This window comes from Limulus polyphemus, unplaced genomic scaffold (genome assembly GCF_000517525.1).
Source record: "Limulus polyphemus unplaced genomic scaffold, Limulus_polyphemus-2.1.2 Scaffold417, whole genome shotgun sequence".
In the NCBI taxonomy this organism is placed as follows: Eukaryota; Metazoa; Arthropoda; class Merostomata; order Xiphosura; family Limulidae; genus Limulus; species Limulus polyphemus.
The window spans coordinates 477,574-500,808 of record NW_013666027.1 but is presented as its reverse complement, the minus strand read 5'-3'; the positions used below and the strand labels follow the sequence as shown (position 1 = coordinate 500,808).

Genomic DNA, 23,235 nt, shown 5'->3' with positions numbered 1-23,235 from the left:
GACATCAGGAAGAGGTGATGATAAAATAGAGGATGTGCAAGTTGGAGCGAACAAATACCACAATACACATAGAATGAATGATTGATAATTTATTTTCAATGTTTTCATTTATATTTCAGTATTTTTTATAACAGAACAAAGTATTGAAATGGATTTTTCCTTTAACAAATTTTTACCCCTTAGGGTTATGTCCAAATGACATTAATTCAGTGCATTTTTAGATAATGAATTGAGACATGTTACACCAAAACTTAGTGACAATGCAATAGAATTGTAAGTTACATTTTGTCACTGAAAATCATGACACTTTACATGTTGAATTCTGAATTTACTAAATGTACCTTCACGACAGTTGAAAATAGGCTCTTTCTGTTGGTTGTAAATGTATGTTAAAAATAATGAGGTAGTTTTAAAAACTACCTTGAAAGTTAAGGATAGACTTGTGAGGCTTTTGTTGTGGGTTGGGAAAATTTAATAATCTTATTAAACCTGGAATTATCTGTAGATTATGTCCACTTAACTGACAGAGTAGATGCATTAATATTGAAGTTATAAAAACTGAAAGAGGAGAATTCAGAATGCAGGTGTGTCACACGACACAGAGAAGTGGATATTGAGAATTTTTTTAAATCTGTTGTTTTCAAGTTAAGAAATTGAAACTTAGCTGATATAAAAAAAAATTGAGTTATGATGCTAATTTTGTTGCCATGAAATTGATAATATAGTTAATTAAATTTTGGATATAACTATGTGAATCTAAAATGTCATGACATGTGCAGGCCCATGTTTAAAGTTAGACTGCTAAAGCATCACAATAAAGAAAAGAAAGAATGTATGAAATGCAGCAATGTTTGTCACAATACTACTTATAACAAAATGGGAGCATGTTGTTGTTGTTCGTAATCTGTGGTTTGTACCTGAAAGAAACATAATTTTGTATTAATGTACAAGTAATTTTATCACCCAACTGTATAAAAACAGTTTTTATTAACATGCTTCAAAATCATACTAGGTATTCATGTAAGGTTTAATTTATCTATTTAAATGTAATCCAAAAAGGCATTTTTTAATATTTATTATTTCACATCACAGAACAGTGTAATTATATTCTACTAGTTAAATACAGGCCAGGTATCTTAAAATCCAGAACATTTAGTATTGCTAAAATTTGGATAATAGACCCTTTTTATACTGACTTTCCTATTTTATAAATAGCATTCACTTGTTATCTCTTTGCTTTTCTGAATAAATAGTTTCTGGCCAAGCGAGGCACAGTGTTTAGTGTGCTCTCCTGTGGATATGAGGTTTTGTGGTTCATATCCCATTACCACCAAAGAGTTGGTGGTGTTGACTGCTTTCCCTCTAGTTTATCACTTCAAAATTAAAGATGGCTAATGTGGATAATCCTTGTGTGGCTTTATGTGAAATTCAGCAAAAAACAAACAAACTGAATAGTGTCTAACTAGTATTCTTTATTTTTGAGTCTATAAGTGCATTTTTATGGGTGCTGAAACTTTGGATTTTATAAAACTATTTACAAAACCTTTTGTATTCTCCATTTTGTTATTTAAATCATATTTTTACTAAATACATAGATGGTACAATTATTCTTTGTCCTGGTGTAGTTGATGTTATTGCAACATGTAACTAAATACAGAGTTTTGTAACCATTCACTAACACTGCAAACAATATTGTTCATAATCTGATGTGAGGTAATTTGGCTGGCAGTAGACAGAACTTATGGATTATTTTAGAAAAATATTCCAGTGAAATCTAAAGTTGCTAAATTCAGCTCATCTCTTTGTTTTTTAATACTTATTAAATAGTTGTACTCATTTACTTGCATTTCTTTTCAATTTATGTAAGCCTTTTGAAAGACTTACTTAAAAAAAACTCTTAACCTTTATTTTTAGTCTCACAATTTTAATTTCAGGAAAAGATGTTTTCATTTTGGATTAACACCTTTTTTGCAAAGCCATTGGATGAGTCTCCGGTTGGGGTTGTGCAAGCTAATGGGTTTATCGAGCAAAACAACACAAAAAGCAACAATTGGAATGTTAAAATGGACCGTGAAAAACAGACTAACAAGCCAGAAAGAGAACCTAGTTCTGTATCGCTTTCTAAACTTGAAAGGCCAGAAAGGTTTGAAAGATCAGAGCGTGAGGAAAGTTCCATTTCATTGTCAAGATTACATGACTACAGTCTTTGCGGAAGATGCAGATAGTAAGTATAAGTAGTTATTTAAAAAATTTAGTACTTGTAATTTGAATATTTTGTGAAAAAAGCATTGATGCTAGATATTATGGAAAGTAGTACTACAGATAATTAGCTTGAGCAAATGAAAAGTATCATTTGAAAAAAAAACACTGCTGAATGTAATGGATTTCTTTTTGGACCATAGATATGCAAAAAGCACCCATTGGCCTTATATATTTTTTCACAGTGAAAATACTTAAACATATTACATGAAACTTGGTACAAATTTTGTAGTGTTAATTTCTGTTTCAAAAAATTCCTAAAGTTTGATTTAACATATGTATCAGTTTTAGGTTGTAAAGTTTTTGAAACTGTGAAATGCTGTTTTGAAGAAAAATGCTTCCTTTCATCTTGGGCTTTCTATTTTTTTTATTGTGCTTCAGAAAATTTCATTTTATACATTCAATAAGTTTTAACTTGTTCAGTATTTATTTTAACACTTTAACAGTTGAAGCAGTCTCTCACTATAAATTATAAAAATACAGTAAGACTGACAAATATTTATTGGTGACCAGATAGTTCATATTTCAAATAAGATACACTGTTACCTTTGTCAGGTTTCATAACATATTATTATTTTGACATTTTTGGTCAAAATAATTGTGTATCTAATTATTTTTGTTGTGAATTTCTGAAAAATAATAAATTATTCTATTTGTATTTGTTGTTTGAATACAATAAGCTTAACAATATATATATTCAGTAAAAGAAAGAATTTGTGTAATTGGAATAGCTTTCCTTCACAGGATTAACTTACTGTACTCACTAAATCTAAATATCCTTTATTGATGTCACAGAAAAATATTCCTCTAGCTATTCAACAGACATAATATAACACAGAAACTTTGTTGGGAAATAATGTAGTCAAAAGTTAGAGGAAGTATTTAAACATTTTGTCTTCAGGCTATTTTGTTACCACTATAATTTAATTGTTTAATTAGATTTTTAAAATTGAGTTGTTAATATGCACTTGAATGATCCTATCAATCTGCAAAGGGTTAAAGCTAGTGTGGATGTTTTATATGTACTTAGCAGTTTGGTTTGTTAGTAAACAGTGCTCAATACAGTATGCTTGATTTAAAGAAATTTGATTTATAGAAGTGTATATATTGATGTGATATTATCAGAAATCAATTATACATGTTAAAATAATGAACTTGGCTTTGTTAAAACATAATGTTATAAATGATTATCTAAGCTGTTTGAGAAACCAGGATTATAGTCAAGGTTTAATATTCTGTGAAAATAGTGTTAAAAATGTTCTTAGTTTAAGTTTTAAGGTTAAAATATTCTTTGAAAACTAGTGTATCATATCAGTTTTATTGTAAATAAATAACAGCAGACACTGGAGTGGAGATGAAGAAGGAAGGTTTTTTACAATTACTCTGCCAAAACATAGTTTGGACAAGGCCAACAAGGACAAAACCCATAGACTCTTCAGCCAAAATTTTAAGGTAAGAAATTCAGTGTTTTGTACTCAGTTGCTGCTTGATGTAGGTTGCTAAGCCTATTAAAATTTTACATGTTGAGGATATGAAACAAAATAATTTTTTTAGGTTTTATATATACAGTTGAATAACCAAAATTCATAAATTACTATATTAATACCATAGAATTCCACTATAATTTATCAAGCTTAGTAACCAAGTTGTATTTCAGTTAAAAAAAAATGAAATTTTGAGCAGACTAAAGACACAACCCACCTCCTTGAAATTTTGGCTCAAAAGAAAGAAATGGTGTCCTAAGAATTTAAAATGGCTGAAAAAGCCACTAGGGGGACATTCTGAGCTTCCAATTGGTTATTCATGTAACATATAGAAGTAAGTATATATAAGAGAGCATTTCCAAAAATGGAAAGAGGTGGGTGGGGTGCCACTGTGTTTGATTTATTACATGAGCAATATCTTAGCAAATAGAAAAGATAAGATCTTATTTTTAGCTTGTCAATGTCGGTAATTTGAGTTCCTAATTCGTACAAAACTATAAACTTAGTATTTTGACATCACAAACATCTAATTTGAACTAGTGCTACATTCAACGTACCATGTGACACACAAAAAACAATGTTTAATTGTGTTTTTTTATATTTCCTTTTAAATTAAGAAATTGAGTAAGGTATAATACTAAACTTTTTATTATCTACAGTTTGATACCAAACTTATTGACATAAATTCATGAAATAGTAGTTCAATAAAATTTTGAATGCGAGTCAACAAACGAGATAACATGACCTTTTACGTGTGACCCATCAGGATAGGGTTAAGTGTGATTATAATCAATTATGTTTGCCATAAGGCAATGGTATTAGGCTTATTTTATTTTTTAAACTACATTCTTTATTTATTACACAGTTAGTAGTAAGCACCCTAGAGTAAAAATAAAAGAGCTTGAATACATGGTATTTAAATATTTTTTTTCATATAAGGTTGACTTAAAATCTGGAATTAGCACACTTTAAAAATGTTTGGGACTTAATAATGAAAGTAGTGCTTAAAAATACAATAAGTCTAATACTATTCTTTTATTGTAGTTGATATTAAACGTTATATTAACAGGCAGTTAAGCAGATTAAAATAATAAAATGTAAATCTGATGTCTGCTTATTTTGACAGGTACAACTCTTTTTCAACAAGGTTAATGAAACCATGAACAGGTCGCCTTACTTAGACCACAGGGAATTATCACCAAGTCATAGCTTAAGTGATACTTCTAGTATTCAAGGTGACACAGATACAGAAACAGAAGATGATGAAGAGGAGGAATGGGAAGGTTGTGAAGCATCACATGTTTAGTAACTCCTCCCACTCGTTCATTATGTAGTGTTGCACTATTCAGTTCATTATGTATATTGACTGTACAAAGATGACATTGTGAGGGCACACCTTTCTGTCAACCATTTTGGTGTGTAGGCATTAAGGATTATTTCATTTTTTTTGTGGAAAAACCATCTACTTTATTACATTTTGTCATCAGAGGTTCAGAAAATTGTTTTTGTTTCACAGTTTAATCTTATAAACTGTATATAATGTTAAATTACAGAAGAACACTATTTAAGGATAAGGACTAGTACCTGATAAAATTAAGGTTAAGCTAAAATTTGGCAATGTGGTTAGTTTGTTGTTAAGAAATGTGGAAGTGTATATTTAAGAATATTAAAATGGTTTAAAATATTTGGGCTGTTTCTGCTACTCGGGTAAGAGTGTGCAGACTCCGCGTGTATAATAAAGAAAATTATTTTAATTCTAAGAATTTTGTATTAGTGTTTCAAGAAATGGATTTTAATCTAACATATTTTGATGAAAAAGAAGTCCCAGAATCTCTTGTTTCCATTACATATTGTAAACTTCAAGATGCAGAAATAATTATGAATATTTTTACAGGGTAAGAACAGTTTTTTTTATTCATGTAAGTTAAACAGTGACTAAATGTAGCGACATAAATGTAATGATAAAATCATGATAAATTTACAATTGACACATCAATAAGGTAATAGTTTATAATTTAGAAAATTCAACGTGTTAGTCACTTGTACATAAGGGTTGGATAAACATTTCAAACCAAGTTCAACTAGGTTCTTTAAAAACTGTAAACTTTTTCCCATGTGTTCAAACAGTATGATAAAAGGTAGATAATGAAAGCTATTGAACGTTGTTTTTTATATTATTATTAGTTTTGTGCTTATTTGAACTGAAGGATAAGCAGGGCACTTGCTTTAACATTATATTCATCAATTGTGTGCATACAAAGTTTGTATTGTGTGGAAATCAATCATTGTGTGTTATTTGTACGGTATAAATCGACTATAAATCAGTCTCAGGAGCTTATTTTGTTAGTAGCTGACTAAATATCTTTTAGTGTTTCTTGTGCTGAGGATTTGATCTATCTACAAAACTTTTCTATAGTGTCATCATCATATCCATTGTATTATATAGTAACAAAGGAAGTCCCTTAAAATTCTTGAAAATTTGTTAAAAAGCCATTTTGAAACATTGATGATATGGTATGAGAAGTTTGAAATGAAATTTAGCTAGGTTCACATTTATCTAAATGTTAAAATTTACTGCCAGAAATATTCAAATTCAAATTTTAGAAGTGTAAAAATATAAAAATAAAATTGTGAGAGTTTAAGTAAATATTACCTATTATTACACAGTACGAGAAATTGACTTGTGTTTCTTAGAAATATTATTTATATCTTTTCTGCATAGCTCATATGATATGAAAGTGTTTCAGTAATTTTTTAAAAAAGTAAATTGATATAGTAAGTTTTGATGAAAAGGCATATTAGTATTCATGTGTCATTGAGAAACTTTGAAGTGAAATAGACCTCTATTTTTATAAACATTTTGAACATTATAAAAAGATTATAATAGGAAATGGATAGATATTTTAAATGTTTCCATAGTGTAGAATGGACTGAATTTTTGTAACTACATTTTAAACTTAATACCATATTTTTGATCGGTTTGCGAGGTGATTGTTTACTACTAATTTATTTTCCATAGTATAGTTGTTTTCAAACAGTATCTTAGAAGAATATATTGCAACTTAGTTTGAAACAGATTTTTCTTTTAACTTGATAAAATAAATTGTCTCAGAATTTTTCATGACTCATGTAAGGTGTACACAGATCACTTGACATGTTAGACTGTCTCAGAATTTTTCATGACTCATGTAAGGTGTACACTGATCACTTGACTTGTTAAACTGTCTCACAATTTTCATGACTCATGTAAGTTGTACACAAATCAATTGACTTGTTAAACTGTCTCACAATTTTTCATGACTCATGTAAGTTGTACACAGATCAATTGACTTGTTAAACTGTCTCATAATTTTTAATGACTCATATAAGTTGTACACAGATAAATTGACTTGTTAAACTGTCTCAATTTTTCATGCCTGATGTAAGTTGTACACAGATCAATTGACTTGTTAAACTGTCTCGCCATTTTTCATGACTCATGTAAGTTGTACACAGATCAATTGACTTGTTAAACTGTCTCGCCATTTTTCATGACTCATGTAAGTTGTACACAGATCACTTGACTTGTTAAGTGTCTCACAATTTTTCATGACTCATGTAAGTTGTACACAGATCACTTGACTTGTCTTACTTCCTCTTTTAAAAATTTCCAATGAAATAGTAAGTATATTTTTCACTTTTGCATTTAAGTATTTTCATTAGGAAGAATACATTTGAAATAGAGATTAGGATACTGTGTTTAAAAATCACTATTTTTTTTCTGCATCTTTTAAGGTGAAAATCTTAAGTAATTAACTTTAATTTAAGATTTATGCTAAAAAAAGGCATTCTTGTTTTTGTTGTACATTTGTTATTGTGTGTGTGTGAAAACTACTTACAGTTACAACATATAGGCTAGAAAGACCTAACCTATTTGATTTACTGTTTTCATTAGAAGAAGGTGATCCCAGTGTAATTAGAAACATCAGTAATGTAATATAAAATGGTAGTTGTTATAATTCATTTCAAAATCAAATCAGTATAGTTCACTTTGAGGCTGATTAAACATGGTATATTTCTGGATGTCAGATGCTGATATTTTGATAGGCACACACACAATTTGTGTATGGTTTCTTATACATAATAAAATCCATTGAAAGTTAAATATACATACATTGTTGCACTTATTATAAATCTAGTTCCAAAAATGTTTAAAAAATTAGTGGTTTATTCCATCCTTTTTATGTGTGTATTTGAGGAATCATGAAATCCTCTTGGAAAGAGCATTTTTGGTCCAAAATATATTTATGAACATTAAGTATGAGGTATTGAAAATTATTTGATAAGACTGTAAAATAACATTTTTAGTTGCTAAACCATTCATAGTCAATCAGTAATTTTTCCTTGCAAGTGAGAAACTTAGGGTATTACAAAAGTTTTTGTATCCTGTTTAGAAATTATTAGAGAAATATTTTCCATCCCCTCTTGTTTTCAAAGTTTGTACTTCAACCAAAAGATATAAATTGAGTACTCTTAATGTAATTTAAATGTTGTGAACCCATTGAAACAAACAAACAAATAATAACAGTTTCCAAACTTTTTTCTATCATATTCTCAGAAATGTTTGGTATCAGTATTATAACACTGCCCATTTTTAACGGAGACTAATAACGTTTAAAGTACGTGAGAATTATCGAACGAAATGTTCAGTTTCAAGTACAAATGTCTTGATTTTAATGCAAAATCGTTATTGAAGTTAATTTGTACTGCTTTTGTACATAAGTCATTTTTGTAGTATATGAGAGGTAATTGTTTTATAGTGTTTGTGTAGACATATCAATGCATTTGATATATTTGTATCTTGTGTGTGTAAATGTATAGTGAGCTGTAGATCTCTATCATATGACTTCAGAAAATACTGAAAAGTTTTCATCTTTAAATATTCAACATTGTAATCCTACCTACGGTTTGGTTACGTAAAGCTTGGTGATACTTTTAAGATTTATTGATATGTTCATGTGAACGCAGTTAACTTATCAGAACAGTTGAATCCCAATTGAAATGTTCAAGTGACAGAAACTGTGAATTAGGAGAACTTTTTTTTTAAAATTTGAATCAAAGTGCACACTTGCAGTTGTATATACATCGTCAGATTTAAATCTTACTGAATTCCTGTACGTTGTAAAGAAAATACGAATAAAACCATGGAAATAAGACGTATCAAATATGTGCAAAGAATTGCTGATTTTTTATGGTCTTTGTCTTTAAACCGGGGGGGGGGGGGTTATAATTTATTTGAAAAGGCCTAAGATTTCAAACTATTGTCTTTCACACGGTGACTAAGAAATCTTGAGTCCGTGTGTGAATAGCTTACATTTTGAAAGTAAGAAGCTTTATTAATATGACGTGTTTATATTAAGAAGCTACATCATAAGAAGAAATAAATGTTTTTATGTAGTAAAATTGAAAGTAAAATGTTTTGGGCTTTATGTGTAAACGAGTAACATTTTAATGATTTCATGTGTGTAAAAGTATTATTTTAAAAGTAATGTGTTTTTATATTTACGTTATACACGTGAATAACTTTTTAAAACGAAATAATATTCGATTTAAACGTATGATTAATGAACATTTAAAGATTAATATTTCACTTGCCATTCAATTTACGCGCGAGCAGTTCATATCTTTACATTGTAATAGGCCCAGCATGGCCAGGTGGTTAGGGCGTTCGACTCGCAATCTGAGGGTCACGGGTTCGAATCCCCGTCACACCAAACATGCTCGCCATTTCAGCCGTGAGGTCATTATAATGTGACGGTCAATCCCACTATTCGTTGGTAAAAGAGTAGCCCAAGAGTTGCCGGTGGGTGGTGATGACTAGCTGCCTTCCCTCTAGTCTTACACTGCTAAATTAGGGACGGCTAGCGCAGATAGCCCTCGTGTAGCTTTGTGCGAAATTAAAAAAAAACAAAACAAATATTCAACCGAATCAGTTACTAATTTTACATAATAATTAATGTAAACTTCCACATAATACCGACGTCACAAGCTTTAGCTAAAAAAAGTATACTTGACAGATCTGCTACATACTCTTTGTAAGATCGGTATTATTGGTACTGTCTGTAAAACTGAATAGTAGTTCCTGACCATTTTGTACGCATGATGAATATGCTTGCGTCTTCATAAGACAGAAATATATTACAACAACAACAACAAAAATAAAACTTGCATGTTGCTTAAAGTACTGTTGTTATTAATTTAACACCTGTAAAGACAAACCTCGTAAAACATGCCCCTATTGGCATAGCGGTATGTCTGCGGACTTGCAACGCTAGAAACCGGGTTTATACACATGGTGGGCAGAGCACAGATAGCCCATTGTGTAACTAGAAACAAACAATCGTAAAACATTTTAATATAATTAATAAACAGGAATTTAACAAATTGGTAGACAATCAAATGTTCCTCAGTAGCTCGGCGATAAATCTGAAGTCATATAACGCTAAAAATCGGATCTCAATACCCGTGGTGTGCACAGCACAGATAGCCCATTGTGTAGCAACAACCAAAGGAAGATGAAATAGGTCAGCGGTAAAGTTTCCGAACTTAGTATTCTAAAACTCAAGATTCGATTTCCTCAGAGAGTGAATAGTCCATTGTGTAGCTTTGCGTTAAAAATATCAACCACCACCAACAACAATGGTGAAGTCTATGATAAAAAAATATGTTATTGTTTATGGTACGCGAAGAAAAAGAGTATAGGTAAATGCATTACAAGTTATACATTTTGTAATAATATTTGAAGCAGTTTTTGTCAGGCTAAACTTCTACTATCTATTTTATAGTTTTGAAAGTCTTTGCAAAAAATAAAAATAAGTAAATGTTAAAGATACAGAAGTTATGCAAGGATTTATTTGTTTTCGGATATTCGTGCAAAGCTACTCAATGTCTATCCGAGCTAGCCCTTCCTAATTTGAACTGATAAACTAGTAAATAGCACCCACCGTCAACTCTTGGGGTACCTTTGTCTCACCGAATAAAAGTACTTGACTGTCACTCTTATAACGCATTAACAGCCTCAAAGCGTGGAACGCGATTTTTTATTTTTATTTTGCGGTAACAGGACGCGAACGTGGGATCCTCAGTCCAGCGCACTAACTACTTAGTCGCGTTCGACTTATGCAAACCAGAATTTTCAGAGAGTGAAATACATCTTCTATAATAACTAAACTGGAAAATTAGGATTTATTTGTGGTATTACAAGAAGGAAGCATGTCTTTGTAGGCCTTTGTTTTGTTTTTTAAATAAAGATGGTTGGACAGATAAGTGAGTAGGAACTATCTATGTTATCCCGACTTCAAAAGGGGACCAGGACAAGGCATCTTAGGATAATAGGATTATCCTGTCAGATTAAGAAAAGCCACTCCATGATAAAACCTATTTTTTTTACATGAATATTTTAGTCTTACAATTTTGTTCTCCAGGCCATACATATAAGTTAAAATTCAAGGCTTAGTTGCTCAATTGATCTACTAAGATGTACATAACAAAGGCGTCTACTTGAGCATTAGTTTCTTTTGAATTAGATAAAAAACATACTTTTACAATCTATTGCGCAATTTAAAGTAGCTTGTTTATTTTTTACATTAGAATACATAAGTGAAATTTTAAGTTGTTCTTTAACCATCAGACGGAAAGGTAAGAAACTTCCTAACTGTTACCTGTAGTACATCTTGTTAAAGTTACCGTGCTTTTTGTCTGTAACACTAAATGTTGATCGCTCATCATGGGTAATGAAGATATGTTAAGGGGGTCTATGACATCAGTGCCTTTGGCAGAGAGGAGGAACAGACTAGAACTGCAAGATTTTAAAAATACTTGTATATATATCATTTTGCAAATCAGATATATTCCTCGAATGCAAATATAAAATGTGAGGAAAAGTGTAAGATAATATAAGAAAGCTTACTTGAAAAAGCCTTCCGCAGAAGAAAAAAAAATCTGTATTTAAATTCACACACAATTTTAGACGCACAAGTACACATCTATTTACACCAAATAACTCCTGAGGGCATAGCTACTGGATACTTGCTGACCTTTCACAGGATAGCCAAACAGGTGAGTCAAGTTAGTAGATAAATATGATGTGGTCAAATATGGCGGTCGTGTAGGAGCTAGAATGCTACCCATACTAGATTGTCCACTGAACGGAGACCTGTGGATAAATTGTATTCTGAGAGAGGTAGTTAAAGAATCCTATATCACTTATTTCATCCTTGTCTTTACGAAAGCGTTAATATTTGTAAAAGTACTTTTATATAACAAGAACATGTCTGTGTTCAATTTGACGTTGTGATGATGGATATTCTTGGTAATTCTAGCATCAAAAGTCATAAGAGGAATATTCAAGAAAAGAAAAATTCTTTTTAAGTTCGCCAAGAACTAATGCATTAATTTAACCATCAAAACTATAATCTAATGTTTCAAACTTGTTAACAGAAACATTGACAAAGTATGAATTTTGCAAGTTGTTATATTAATATCAAAAGGATATGAACGTAAAAAAATAAATATAAATGACGTGCATTTTGATGTTAAATTTTACTCCGAACTATTTATATAACAAGTGGGAAGAGAATATATTTCTAGCTTTCTCTAATACCGATATCTCAAGAGATCTATAATGCAAGATAGAAATTTTCTGCTAAGCTATTTAAGGTTAGATATATCTTAAATTGTTCTATGACTCTAATTTTGTTAGCTTGCAAACTATGCACTAAAGATCGCATTAAATATATATATGATTCTGCAAATAAACTTATTAATAAAATCTTATAAATGACAGAGCACATTAAAGTCAACGCGCCTTTCTATAGATGGAAGAATTCGAGATGGAAGTTGGAAGGGGAACAGAGTAGCCATATCCAATGGATACCTATATTCATAGGGGGAATGTTGGCCTTGAGCGTGTTAGAGATCTACGGGCTGACCTTGATAGTTCCACTCGAAACGAGATCCGAAGATTCGTATTGTGAAAGTTGAATTTTTCTTTTAATTTGAGAAGAAGTTGAAGATAAGGTACAAGGAAATGAAGTATGAGCCTTTAATACTCTATCAAATTTGCTTGGACTCCTTCCGTGGTCTTCTGTGCTTTGTTCTAGCCCGTAAAAAGTAACTACACTTTTGGTCTCTGGATAAATCTTTGTAGTACCGAAACGGTACGTTTCGTTACACCATTTATTGTGTTCTTTGATTCCTCTGCCCCTTGTGTCTTCGTGCATATGTTCATTTCCTTCTCGCTTTTTTCTTTGTCTTTTTAGATTTTTCGCCACTTGGCCCTCCGATTTTGAAACCAAATCTTTGGAAAAAGGATAATCAGTTATAGTTCTTACATATTAAACTAAATGTATTTTTCACATCATGAAACATTACTTACATTTAGCTGTAAAAAACCGTGACTGTTAAATAGACCAAAACCTTGAGCTTTAAATCTATATTTTGATATAAGCAGGACTATATATTTAATTATATATAATTCTAGCATATATATATATATATATAATTATATTATAATATAACACTTAAATAATAGCATTTAATTCACTATAAAAAGCGGACTTACAATGCTAGAATCCGGGTTTGATACCCGTGGTGGGCAGAGTATAGATAGCCCATCGTGTAGCTTTGTGCTTAATTACAAATAAATAAACCTCCATACATACAAACAAACACTATAAAAATTCCAAATTATTCTTATTAATTGTATGAACTTTATTCTCTTAACAATTTGTAAGCATTTATCCAGGAGTATTAATCATTCAGTATGACTTGAATCAGATCACAACGGTAGGTCACAAAATCACATTAAACATATTATTAATCATTCAGTATGACTTAAATCAGATTTGAACGTGCTACTTTATTAAAAATGTTTAAATACGGCAGGTCACAACATCACATTAAACACATTATTAATCATTCAGTATGACTTAAATCAGATTTGAACGTACTACTTTATTAAAAATGTTTAAACACTGTAGGTTACAACATCACATTAAACACATTATTAATCATTCAGCGTGACTAGAATAAGGTTTGAACGTGCTAGTTTATTAAAAATGTTTAAATACTGTAGGTCACAACATCACATTAAACACATTATTAATCATTCAGCGTGACTAGAATAAGGTTTGAACGTGCTACTTTATTAGAATTGTTTGAATATGATAGGTCACCACACCACATTAAACACAACTTGGAACTAACTAATATGTTTTTTAACTAGTTCTTATACGAAATTGAAATCGAACGTTACATGATATTAAACATACTTTGCATTTAAATTGAACACGACATATGATTAAAGTAAACATGTATTTTGGTTTCCAAAATGTCTAACACAATACACGAATCATTTTTCGTACCTAACATCTCACTAACTTACACAGATCTTTAAACACTAACTATTTATTACACAAAAGTTTTATAAGTTCTAACGACATATTTCATTACATTAAAGAATTTCAAATTTCTAATACACATCTCGTTAAACTAAACAGTCTTGTAAGTTCGAAGTACACGTCTTAACAGAGTAAGCAGTTCCATAAGTTCTAACTACATGATATACCATACTAAACAGTTGTCGAAATTCGAAGTACACACCTTACAATTCTGTAAACTTTAACTATAAATCTTATTATGTTAAACGATCCTGATTAACTACACATGAATTAAACAGTGCTGTAAAGTTTAACCACACATCTTGTTATACTAATGAATTCTGTGATAAAGTAATTAAGCATCTTAACGCATATTGTTCTCTTCATTATATTTACAACATTACTTATACATTAAGTAAATATCATATTATAAACTAAGAAATAGTTCGTATTCGAGTGGAAAAAAATATATATTTTGTTTCAAATACGAAAGTAATTTATTGAGACGTTAAGGTAATTTTTATTAGTATCTTTTTTTTTCAGTAGGACAACAATCTTCACGTCTCGATCGACAGTACACAGCATCTCCAAACTTCGTTGTGGCAAACGTTACACTGTAGAAACAATTTTCGTATTTTGTTTGTTTGTCGTTAAGCTTATAGCGATACAATGAGCTATCTGTGCTGCGCTCACCACGAGTATCGAAACCCGGATTTTAGCACTATGAGCTTTCAGACTTACCGCTGAATCACTGGAAGGCACAGTTTCACAGGTAAGTTTTTTTATTATTGTTTTTTAATGTACAAGTCCTTAACTTTCTTACGTAAATCTTACGTGGAAACGTAACATATGCTGTTTGTTTGTTTTGTAATTAAGCACAAAGCTACACAATGGGTTATCTGTGCTCTGCCCACCACGGGTATCGAAACCCGGTTTCTAGCGTTGTAAGTCCGCTGTGCCACTGGGGGGATCTAAGAGATACGAGGAGTATAAAATTATTTTATGAATTTAGTTTTACTCTCTGCAGTTTTTTTTATAAAATGTGGTTACACGTAGGCGATATCATTTTTACACATATATTACAGTACATAACCATTCTTCTTTGCTGGTGAATATGTAGCCGAAACATTTTAGTTTGAAAATTAATTTCATGAAGAAATAAAAACAGCTATAAGAAAGCATCGTCCTGAAAAAAAAAATTAACGAGAATTAAAATTTCTTCCAGGATAACTTACTTCAAAAAGATAATGTTAAGGATAACTTACATTTATTTTTAAGAAAAAAAAAAGGAAACAACATGAATCACATTATATTTAGGTGGGAAATAAACAAAGCTAATGATTCATTTTGCTACTTTAACATCTTTTAAAACTATGAATACCACTGTGTTCCTGATTATCGGGCATGCGCTCTAATTACTGAATTAAATTTTCATTTTGCAACGGTCTAAAATGAACACACCATTACCATCAGGGTTTAACAACAACAAAAACATTACTTATTCACAATAACAACACTTAGAAATAAATTCAACGGAGTTACTAAACAAATACCTGGTCAGGACTTCACACCGATATTAATAAATAATTTGTCATAAATGTCAATAAATTAATAATAAAGGAACTAAGGAAAAGAATCAGAAAGCTAATTAAAAAAATACAGCAATTACAATATTCAAATAATGCCTTTCAATATCGAGAGACAAACAGCAATAACTATACCCTTCAATAACTATCTCGTGACTCTCTTTCTCTTAGTGAAGCTTCTGGCAGGGTATTTTTTCACAGCGTAGATCACGAGAGTACAACCTCATGTGATCATAAATTTACATACTCTTTTGCTACATTAATAGCATCTGTACCTCACAGCTATGGAAGCTAGTATCAGTTTCGTCATACACACATATACATATTTACTCAAAATATAAATGATTATGTAGAAGGTGAGTTAGCGTTTTAATGCAACTAAAAATTCATAGATAAACTTAACGATAGAAGGAAGTAATGAATGAATGAACGATAAACTCAACCATAATCATAAAAAAAAAGAATTTGCTGTCTCACAGTTTCACTAATTTTTAGAATCTGATAATTAAAAAAATTACGTTACAATTTTTAAAACTAAAAACTATATCTTATTTGGGAATTAGTTTTTAAGTAACTTGATTTTGTTGTAAGACAGTAAGAAGTTTACGTCGTGTTATTTAAGACTTGTCATGAAAACCACCTGAAGTCAATAATTGTTTAGTCAAAAAAGCTGTCCTCTCCGTATACCAGTCTGCATATCGTATTATTGCCATATGTGTGGTCATTATCTTATAGCCACACTCTGATATTTGTGGAAATAGTATCGTATATTGTAGTGTTGAAAATTATTAAATTGAAAAACAGAATATAATACCTTCCCATAAAATCATTCATAAATTGTTCCACATTACGTAAAAAAATACCTTTAGGTTAACTTTAAAAAAAGTTACTCCAATGTGTGTGTTGTACTCAAAAAGCTATGTCTCTGTACATTTATTTAAAGACTTAAATACTTGTTAATAAATAAAATTTAAATAACAAATTATGCCCCTTTACATCGTCCCAAAACGTGCCTGTTACAGAACGACTTCCGGTAACAACCTAACTTTACGACTGTCATTTAATCTATTGACACAACAGATTTCGACATTATATAATGTTCTACCTTAGGTATACTAGATATAATAATAATACACAAGAATCAGCGGCCATTTACAGGGCGTTGCTTATCACTGAAGATCGTCTGATTGGGAAGTGATAATCTAACATGGCAAAGGGTGTTCGTTCTAAATACTAAACTTTGTTTCATATGATTCGTACAACGCTAGAGCTTATCAGTTGCATCACTGTACTTCTATATACGTTTAAATGTATATATGTATATATATATATATATATGATATTTTAAACGATAGTAGGTGAGTTGAACGCTTATTTTCTCTTGACTTTTGGGCAATAAATTAATAATTACGTAATACTGAAGAAGCGTTTGTATCAAACTCGAGTGCAACAGAATATAGTTTAAAAAACAGGTTTTTCAGTTATTTCTTTTTGTGTACAATATGTCTACAACTTATTTAACACGTTCATAACCGAGTTGTTGCATTATAGCAATTAACATTGAAGTTAAAATCATAAATTTTGATTTGTTGCGACATTGAAGTGTTGCAAGCACAACGTCGACGAATCCCCATTCAGCGGTAAGTACGACGTCGCTGAATCCCCATTCAGCGGTTTCGGTGGCTTTAAGAAGTGTTTAATCTATCTATCTGTCTACTTGGTTAAGGCAGAGAAACATAGAAGCTACGTAAAATTGGTCTTAAAGAAATTGATTGAGTTGTGAGTTTTAACAACATTTCTGTGTATGTACTTAAAAGTTGTAGTATTACTTTATTAACATTCTAACTGGTTGTAAAAGTACTCTTTTTTTAAAGCTATTTAACAGTATAAACTTTGCGTTTATTTTTTAAAGTTTATTCCAAACGAAACTGTCTTATGTGCTTAATTATATGGCTGACTCTCCTGGTTTAGGGTTAAGCTATGCTCAAGTGGTAGAACAATCAATGACAAAGACATGTCAAAATGGAACTTTACAAATAAAACAAGTTAACAGAGAAAACTCTTTTACAAGAAAACATAGAATCGTATTCTTTACAACGAAATAAATTGTACAAGACGATGTATTTGAGGCTATTAGAAATGTAAGTATTTCATCAGAACAGGTGACGTCAGCCTCACGAGTATTTGGTGGGTTTCAAGTATATTTTCATCACCTTTCATGGGCGATGGAGCTAATTGAAACGGGTATCGACATTAAGTATCAGTATTTTGAAATCAAACCAGCAGCTTTAACTCCAACGAAAGTTTTTATTTCAAACGTACCACCTGAAATAAGTCATGGAGTTATAAGAAAGTTGTGTTCAAATTCTGTAAGAATAGTCGGTCCTATTCGCACGTTGTCTGTGTCAACACAATATCCAGAGTTTAAACACGTTAAAAGTTTTAGACGACAAGTGTACATTGAACTGATTGAAGATAACGAATAAAAAATATCCCAAGCCAACTGAATTATTTTTCAGAAGATTATCGTTATATTTTATGTAAGTTTGTTGATGCATTGTTTAAACTGCAAGTCTTATGGGCATGTAAAAAACTATTGCCATCAGTTAAAGGAATCTGAATAACCAGTAATTGTTAATTTAAATAATGAAGACACGACACAAGAAGATCCTCAGTTGACAACATTTGATAACAATAGAGTTGGTCAGCGCCATATTGATCTAGAGACGGTAGGTGTAGAAGTACAAGATTGCTAGAAAGAAGAAAATGAACAACTAATTCTTAATACTATCTTAGAAAAAGATAGTACAGAACTAACTGAAATGACTGAAGAAGATAGTGTTATGAAGAAAACGACAGAAGCTCAGTTAGAACAAGACAATGGAACAGATTTAATTGATGTAAATGAAGAACGAACAGTTACAAAAAAGGTGAAAAATAACACAGACCAAGAAAACCGTAAAGCATTAATTGATACGACCGATTTGGAGGAAAAGGTAGGGACTGATGAACAAAATGGAATTAATACGAAAGGTTTGTTAACCGAATCTCTTTCACAAATTAATTTAGAACATAATGATGATATTCAAACAAGTCTGTGTAATGATTCAAAGGAAAATGAAAATGATGATTTAAAATATCATGATATATATAGAGAGAGAGTGATATTTTTGAAGGATCGTCTAAAAACTTACAATTACAGACAACATAACATTTTTGGTACACCAAATAGAGAAACTGAGAGAACACATTGCTAGTAAAAAGATCAGAACAGTATTAATAGAAGGAAAATATTATATTATTTATCTAAAAGTTTAAGTGAAAAATTTGCAAATTCAATCCAAGATGTATGTATGTATTATTGGTGTTAAGTTTACATTCTAAGTTTTCCCCCCTTTTTCTTATGGCAGTTATTGCTATACAAAATGTTAGAGGTTGTTCTACAGATATGAATAACTGAGTGTTTAAAAATGATATTATGTTTCATAATACAGAAATTATTGTATTGCAATAAATTAACGTTCAGGTAGAAAGACAATTTTTATTATGGAATATTGGAAATTATTCATTCCTATGCTACACAACAGCATGGATCTGGCGTATTGGTAGGTTTACAAAAGCCATCTAGGAAAGAAATGACATTTACCTCTGAATATAAAGGTAATATTTTGCATGTATTGATAAAATAAAATGAGTTAAATTTACATTTATTTAACGTGTAAAAAGCACATGAATGTTTAGATTATATTGAAAAACAGTTGAATGAAATACAAAACAATTATTTGGTGTGTTTAGCTAGAGATTTTAATGTAACATTAAATACAGAAGTAGATCGTATACTTTCGGGAGAACATAGATTTTATATATTTGATAGATTAAAGGAGCCCCCCAGTGGCACAGCGGTATGTCTACAGACTTACAACGCTAGAAACCTGGTTTCGATACCTGTGGTGGGCAGAGCACAGATAGTCCATTGTGTAGCTTTGTGCATAATTGCAAACAAAGAAACAAACAAGATTAAAGGATTTGTTAAATCAGTTTGGTTTATTCGATGTTTTTCGATAACAAAAGAAGGGATATACCTGGACTGGCCAAAGAGAAGGCATTGTATTAAAAGCCAGATTGGATAAACTATATGTTAATTACATTATGTTTACAAGAATGTTCGTACTGTCGTATGTAAATACGTTTATTTCTGATCATGCAGCAGTAGGAATAAGGAGGGTTGCTATTATTGGCGTATTGATTTCTTTGTTGGAAGTTAAGCACAAAGCTACACAATGAGCTATCTGTACTCTGCTCACCATGGGTATCGAAACCCGGTTTATAGCGTTGGAAGTCCGCAGACATGCCGCTGTGCCACTGGGGGGGGGGCGTGTATTAATAATAAATTATTAGAAAATACCAAACATGTAAGTGAAATAGACCAAATTATAAAAGATTTTGAGACAAAACAACAAAAAAATATCTAAAAACGTTAGAGTTTGGTGGGATCGTCTGAAAGGAGTAAATAAAGCACATACTCAATTATTTTAAAGACAAATTAATTTAAAAAAGAAATGGGAGATAATAAAGTTATCTCAATTATCCCATACTGACAATATGTACGAGAAAGCTTTGATAAAAACTTCGTATAGATCGGGCCAGACACTGTGAAATTCATGAATGAATCCAAAGAATCGGACATCATTACATTTTATTTTTTTTAGATTAGGACTAAAACCTAATAAACAAAAAGCTGTATTAACAGCTTTAAAGGATGAAAATGTCAGGGTAACTCGAAATTCAAATGAGATAAATTCTATAATTTTTTATTTTTATTAGGGATTATATTAAGAAAAACGATAAATCAAAGTAACGACTATTTCTTTGAAGATTTACCGATGTTACCAAAATATGTAAAAGAGATACACCATTAGCGCTTACATAAATAAGCGCCGCTTGCCAATCATTAGCAAAAGATACGTCTCCTGGAACTGATGGCATAACGGTTAGTAGTGGTTAGTAAAAATTTGGCCTAAGATTGGTATTTTTCTACTAGAGATTTTTAAAGTTACAGGTGAATATTCTAAAAGAATGAAAACAGCAGTAATAAAGTTAATACCTAAAAAAGGGAGATTTGACAAAATTAAAATTTGGCGACCAGTGTCACTTCTAGGTACTGAATATAAAGTATTTTTGAAAGTTATAACAAACAAACCTGTTATGAGTCAATAATAATCTTGCAAATCTTAATAACGAACGTTTAGCTAATTTAAATCTTGAAAAAGCCTTTGACCGCTTGTTTTTTGTTTTTGAATTTTGCGCAAAGCTACACGAGGGCTATCTGCGCTAGCTGTCCCTAATTTTGCAGTGTAAGACGAGAGGGAAGGCAGCTAGTTATCACCACCCACCGCCAACTCTTGGGCTACTCATTTACCAACGAATAGTGGGATTTACCGTCACATTATAACGCCCCCACGGCTGAAAGGGCGAGCATGTTTGGTGTGACAGGGATTCGAACCCGCGACCCTCAGATTGCGAGTCGAGTGCCTTAACCACTTGGCCATGGGTACGATGTGTTAGGCGTTATCGACCTAAGTAACTCTTTCAATGAAGAGGGGAGACACCGAAAAGAAATGTAAAACATGTAAATGAATTTTAAGCTTATTATATATGCTAAGTTATACTTCTGATAAAGTAGAAGTTCGAACATGGGAATATCTGTGAAATTAAAACTGAAAATTTGACTCGACTGAATTACATTAAAGAGAGTGAACTGTACATTGTTGAACATGATAAAATCAGCGACGGTGTTTGGTGGGATGGGGATTCGAACCCGCGATCCACAGATTGTGAGTCGAGTGTCTTAACCACCTGGCCATGCCCCTTTGACCGTATAAATAAAATTTAATTAAAAAAAAGATATTTAGAAAATTTGGTTTGGGCGGGAATACTATAAAGGCGATTGACGCAATGTATAAAAATACCATATTTTACGTAGTTCGTGTGTCCATTTCAATTTCAGTCATTCCTTTTAAAAAGATGTAAGACAAGGAGATCCAATAAGTGTTTTTTTTTTTTACACTGGCGATAGAACCTTTCTTTATAATTTAAGAAAACATATTAGTTCCTTAAGATCAATATGACGTTATAGTTATCATCAAAGACTTATTCTATCATCTTACGCTGACAATATAAACATTTATATTAGACAGGAGTCAGAATTTGATGTTATTCGAAATACAATAAAGGAGTTTTAAGCATATTCGGAATCAAAGTTCAGTGAAGAAAAATCCCTTGGTTTATGATCTGGCGCTTCGAAAACACGAAAAAAAAAACAACTAGGCTATACATGGTCGAATCAAGGAATAAAAGTATTTGGAAAATATTTAGGAAATTCTTTGGTATGGATTCAGAGAAATTTGGAGGAACTGAAAGAGAAATGTAGTAAAATTATTACACTCTGGAAGCGTTTTCAACCTTTTTTATCATTAAAGGGAAAAATATTAATTCTTAATCAAATTATTAGTAGTATTATGTGGCACATATTCCATGTATTAGAACCACCTAAGAATTTGATAACTAATTTTCAAAACGGTTTTATCTAATTTGTTTGGAGGAAAGTTCACTGGGTTAATAGAAATATCTTATATTTACCTTTTGAAGAAGGTAAACTAAATCTTATATCCTTGAATGATAAACTAACATTTTTTAGGATTCGTTACTTCCAACGTGTATTTCATAAATCGACCAGTTCACCCATCCGAATAACAACTGAAAATATCTTTAAACTGGCATATGAACGTTTTGATTTTCTTACAGTTCTTTTAATGGATCATATGGAACCACGAGGAATATTTTATATCTCTGCTTTAAGCAGGTGGTGTAGCGTTAACGTAAGAAGGAACTATTCTATTCAAACCCTTCTTAATGAGCCCCTTTTCTTGAATTCTTATTTATTAGATAATACAGGAAATTCATTTTGCTATTTTTCATGACAGTGATACCAGTTTTGGACATTGTAGATAACGAAAGAAATAGATGAAAAAACATAAGACTAATCTTGCCGTCACAATTACAGAATGATGAAAATGAACAGCGTTTGAAACGTTTAATGACTGTGATTACAATACAGTTTAAACACGTTGTAAATCCTATAGGATTAACTAGCAACAGTGAAAATTTAACTAATAATGAACAGGGTAATACATCTAGTTTATAATCACCAGTAGCAGAACAGGACACTGAAACCTCATACAGTAATTTAGTAAAAATAAAATAAGAAAATTTTTTTGAATGACTGTCATCCTCAATTACCAAAAATTATATGGAAAACAATATATAGAAGTTGAGCCGGAAAACGTAACGTGAATATACAGTGGAGACTTATGCATGATGCATTACCTAACCCACTGTGGTTAAAGCGAATAAATGTGACTAAAAATGAATTGTGTTCGTATTGTAATACTATGATAGGTAACAATTGGCACATGTAGTTTAGGTGTA

The 23,235-nt window shown here is 31.0% G+C and overlaps 1 protein-coding gene across 2 annotated transcripts in view; it reads left to right on the top strand.

The window, feature by feature from the left end:
- LOC106458103 (phosphatidylinositol 3,4,5-trisphosphate 3-phosphatase and dual-specificity protein phosphatase PTEN-like) overlaps positions 1 to 8,960 on the top strand; it is a 35,450-nt gene extending 26,490 nt beyond the window's left edge. For both annotated transcript variants that reach the window (XM_013917561.2, XM_022384246.1), the window contains 3 exons: positions 1,935 to 2,224; positions 3,597 to 3,711; positions 4,870 to 8,960. In XM_013917561.2, the coding sequence (XP_013773015.1) occupies positions 1,935 to 2,224; positions 3,597 to 3,711; positions 4,870 to 5,049 (585 nt within the window). In that variant the 3' untranslated portion in view covers positions 5,050 to 8,960. The remainder of the gene's footprint in view (positions 1 to 1,934; positions 2,225 to 3,596; positions 3,712 to 4,869) is intronic.
- The last annotated feature ends 14,275 nt before the right edge of the window (positions 8,961 to 23,235 follow it).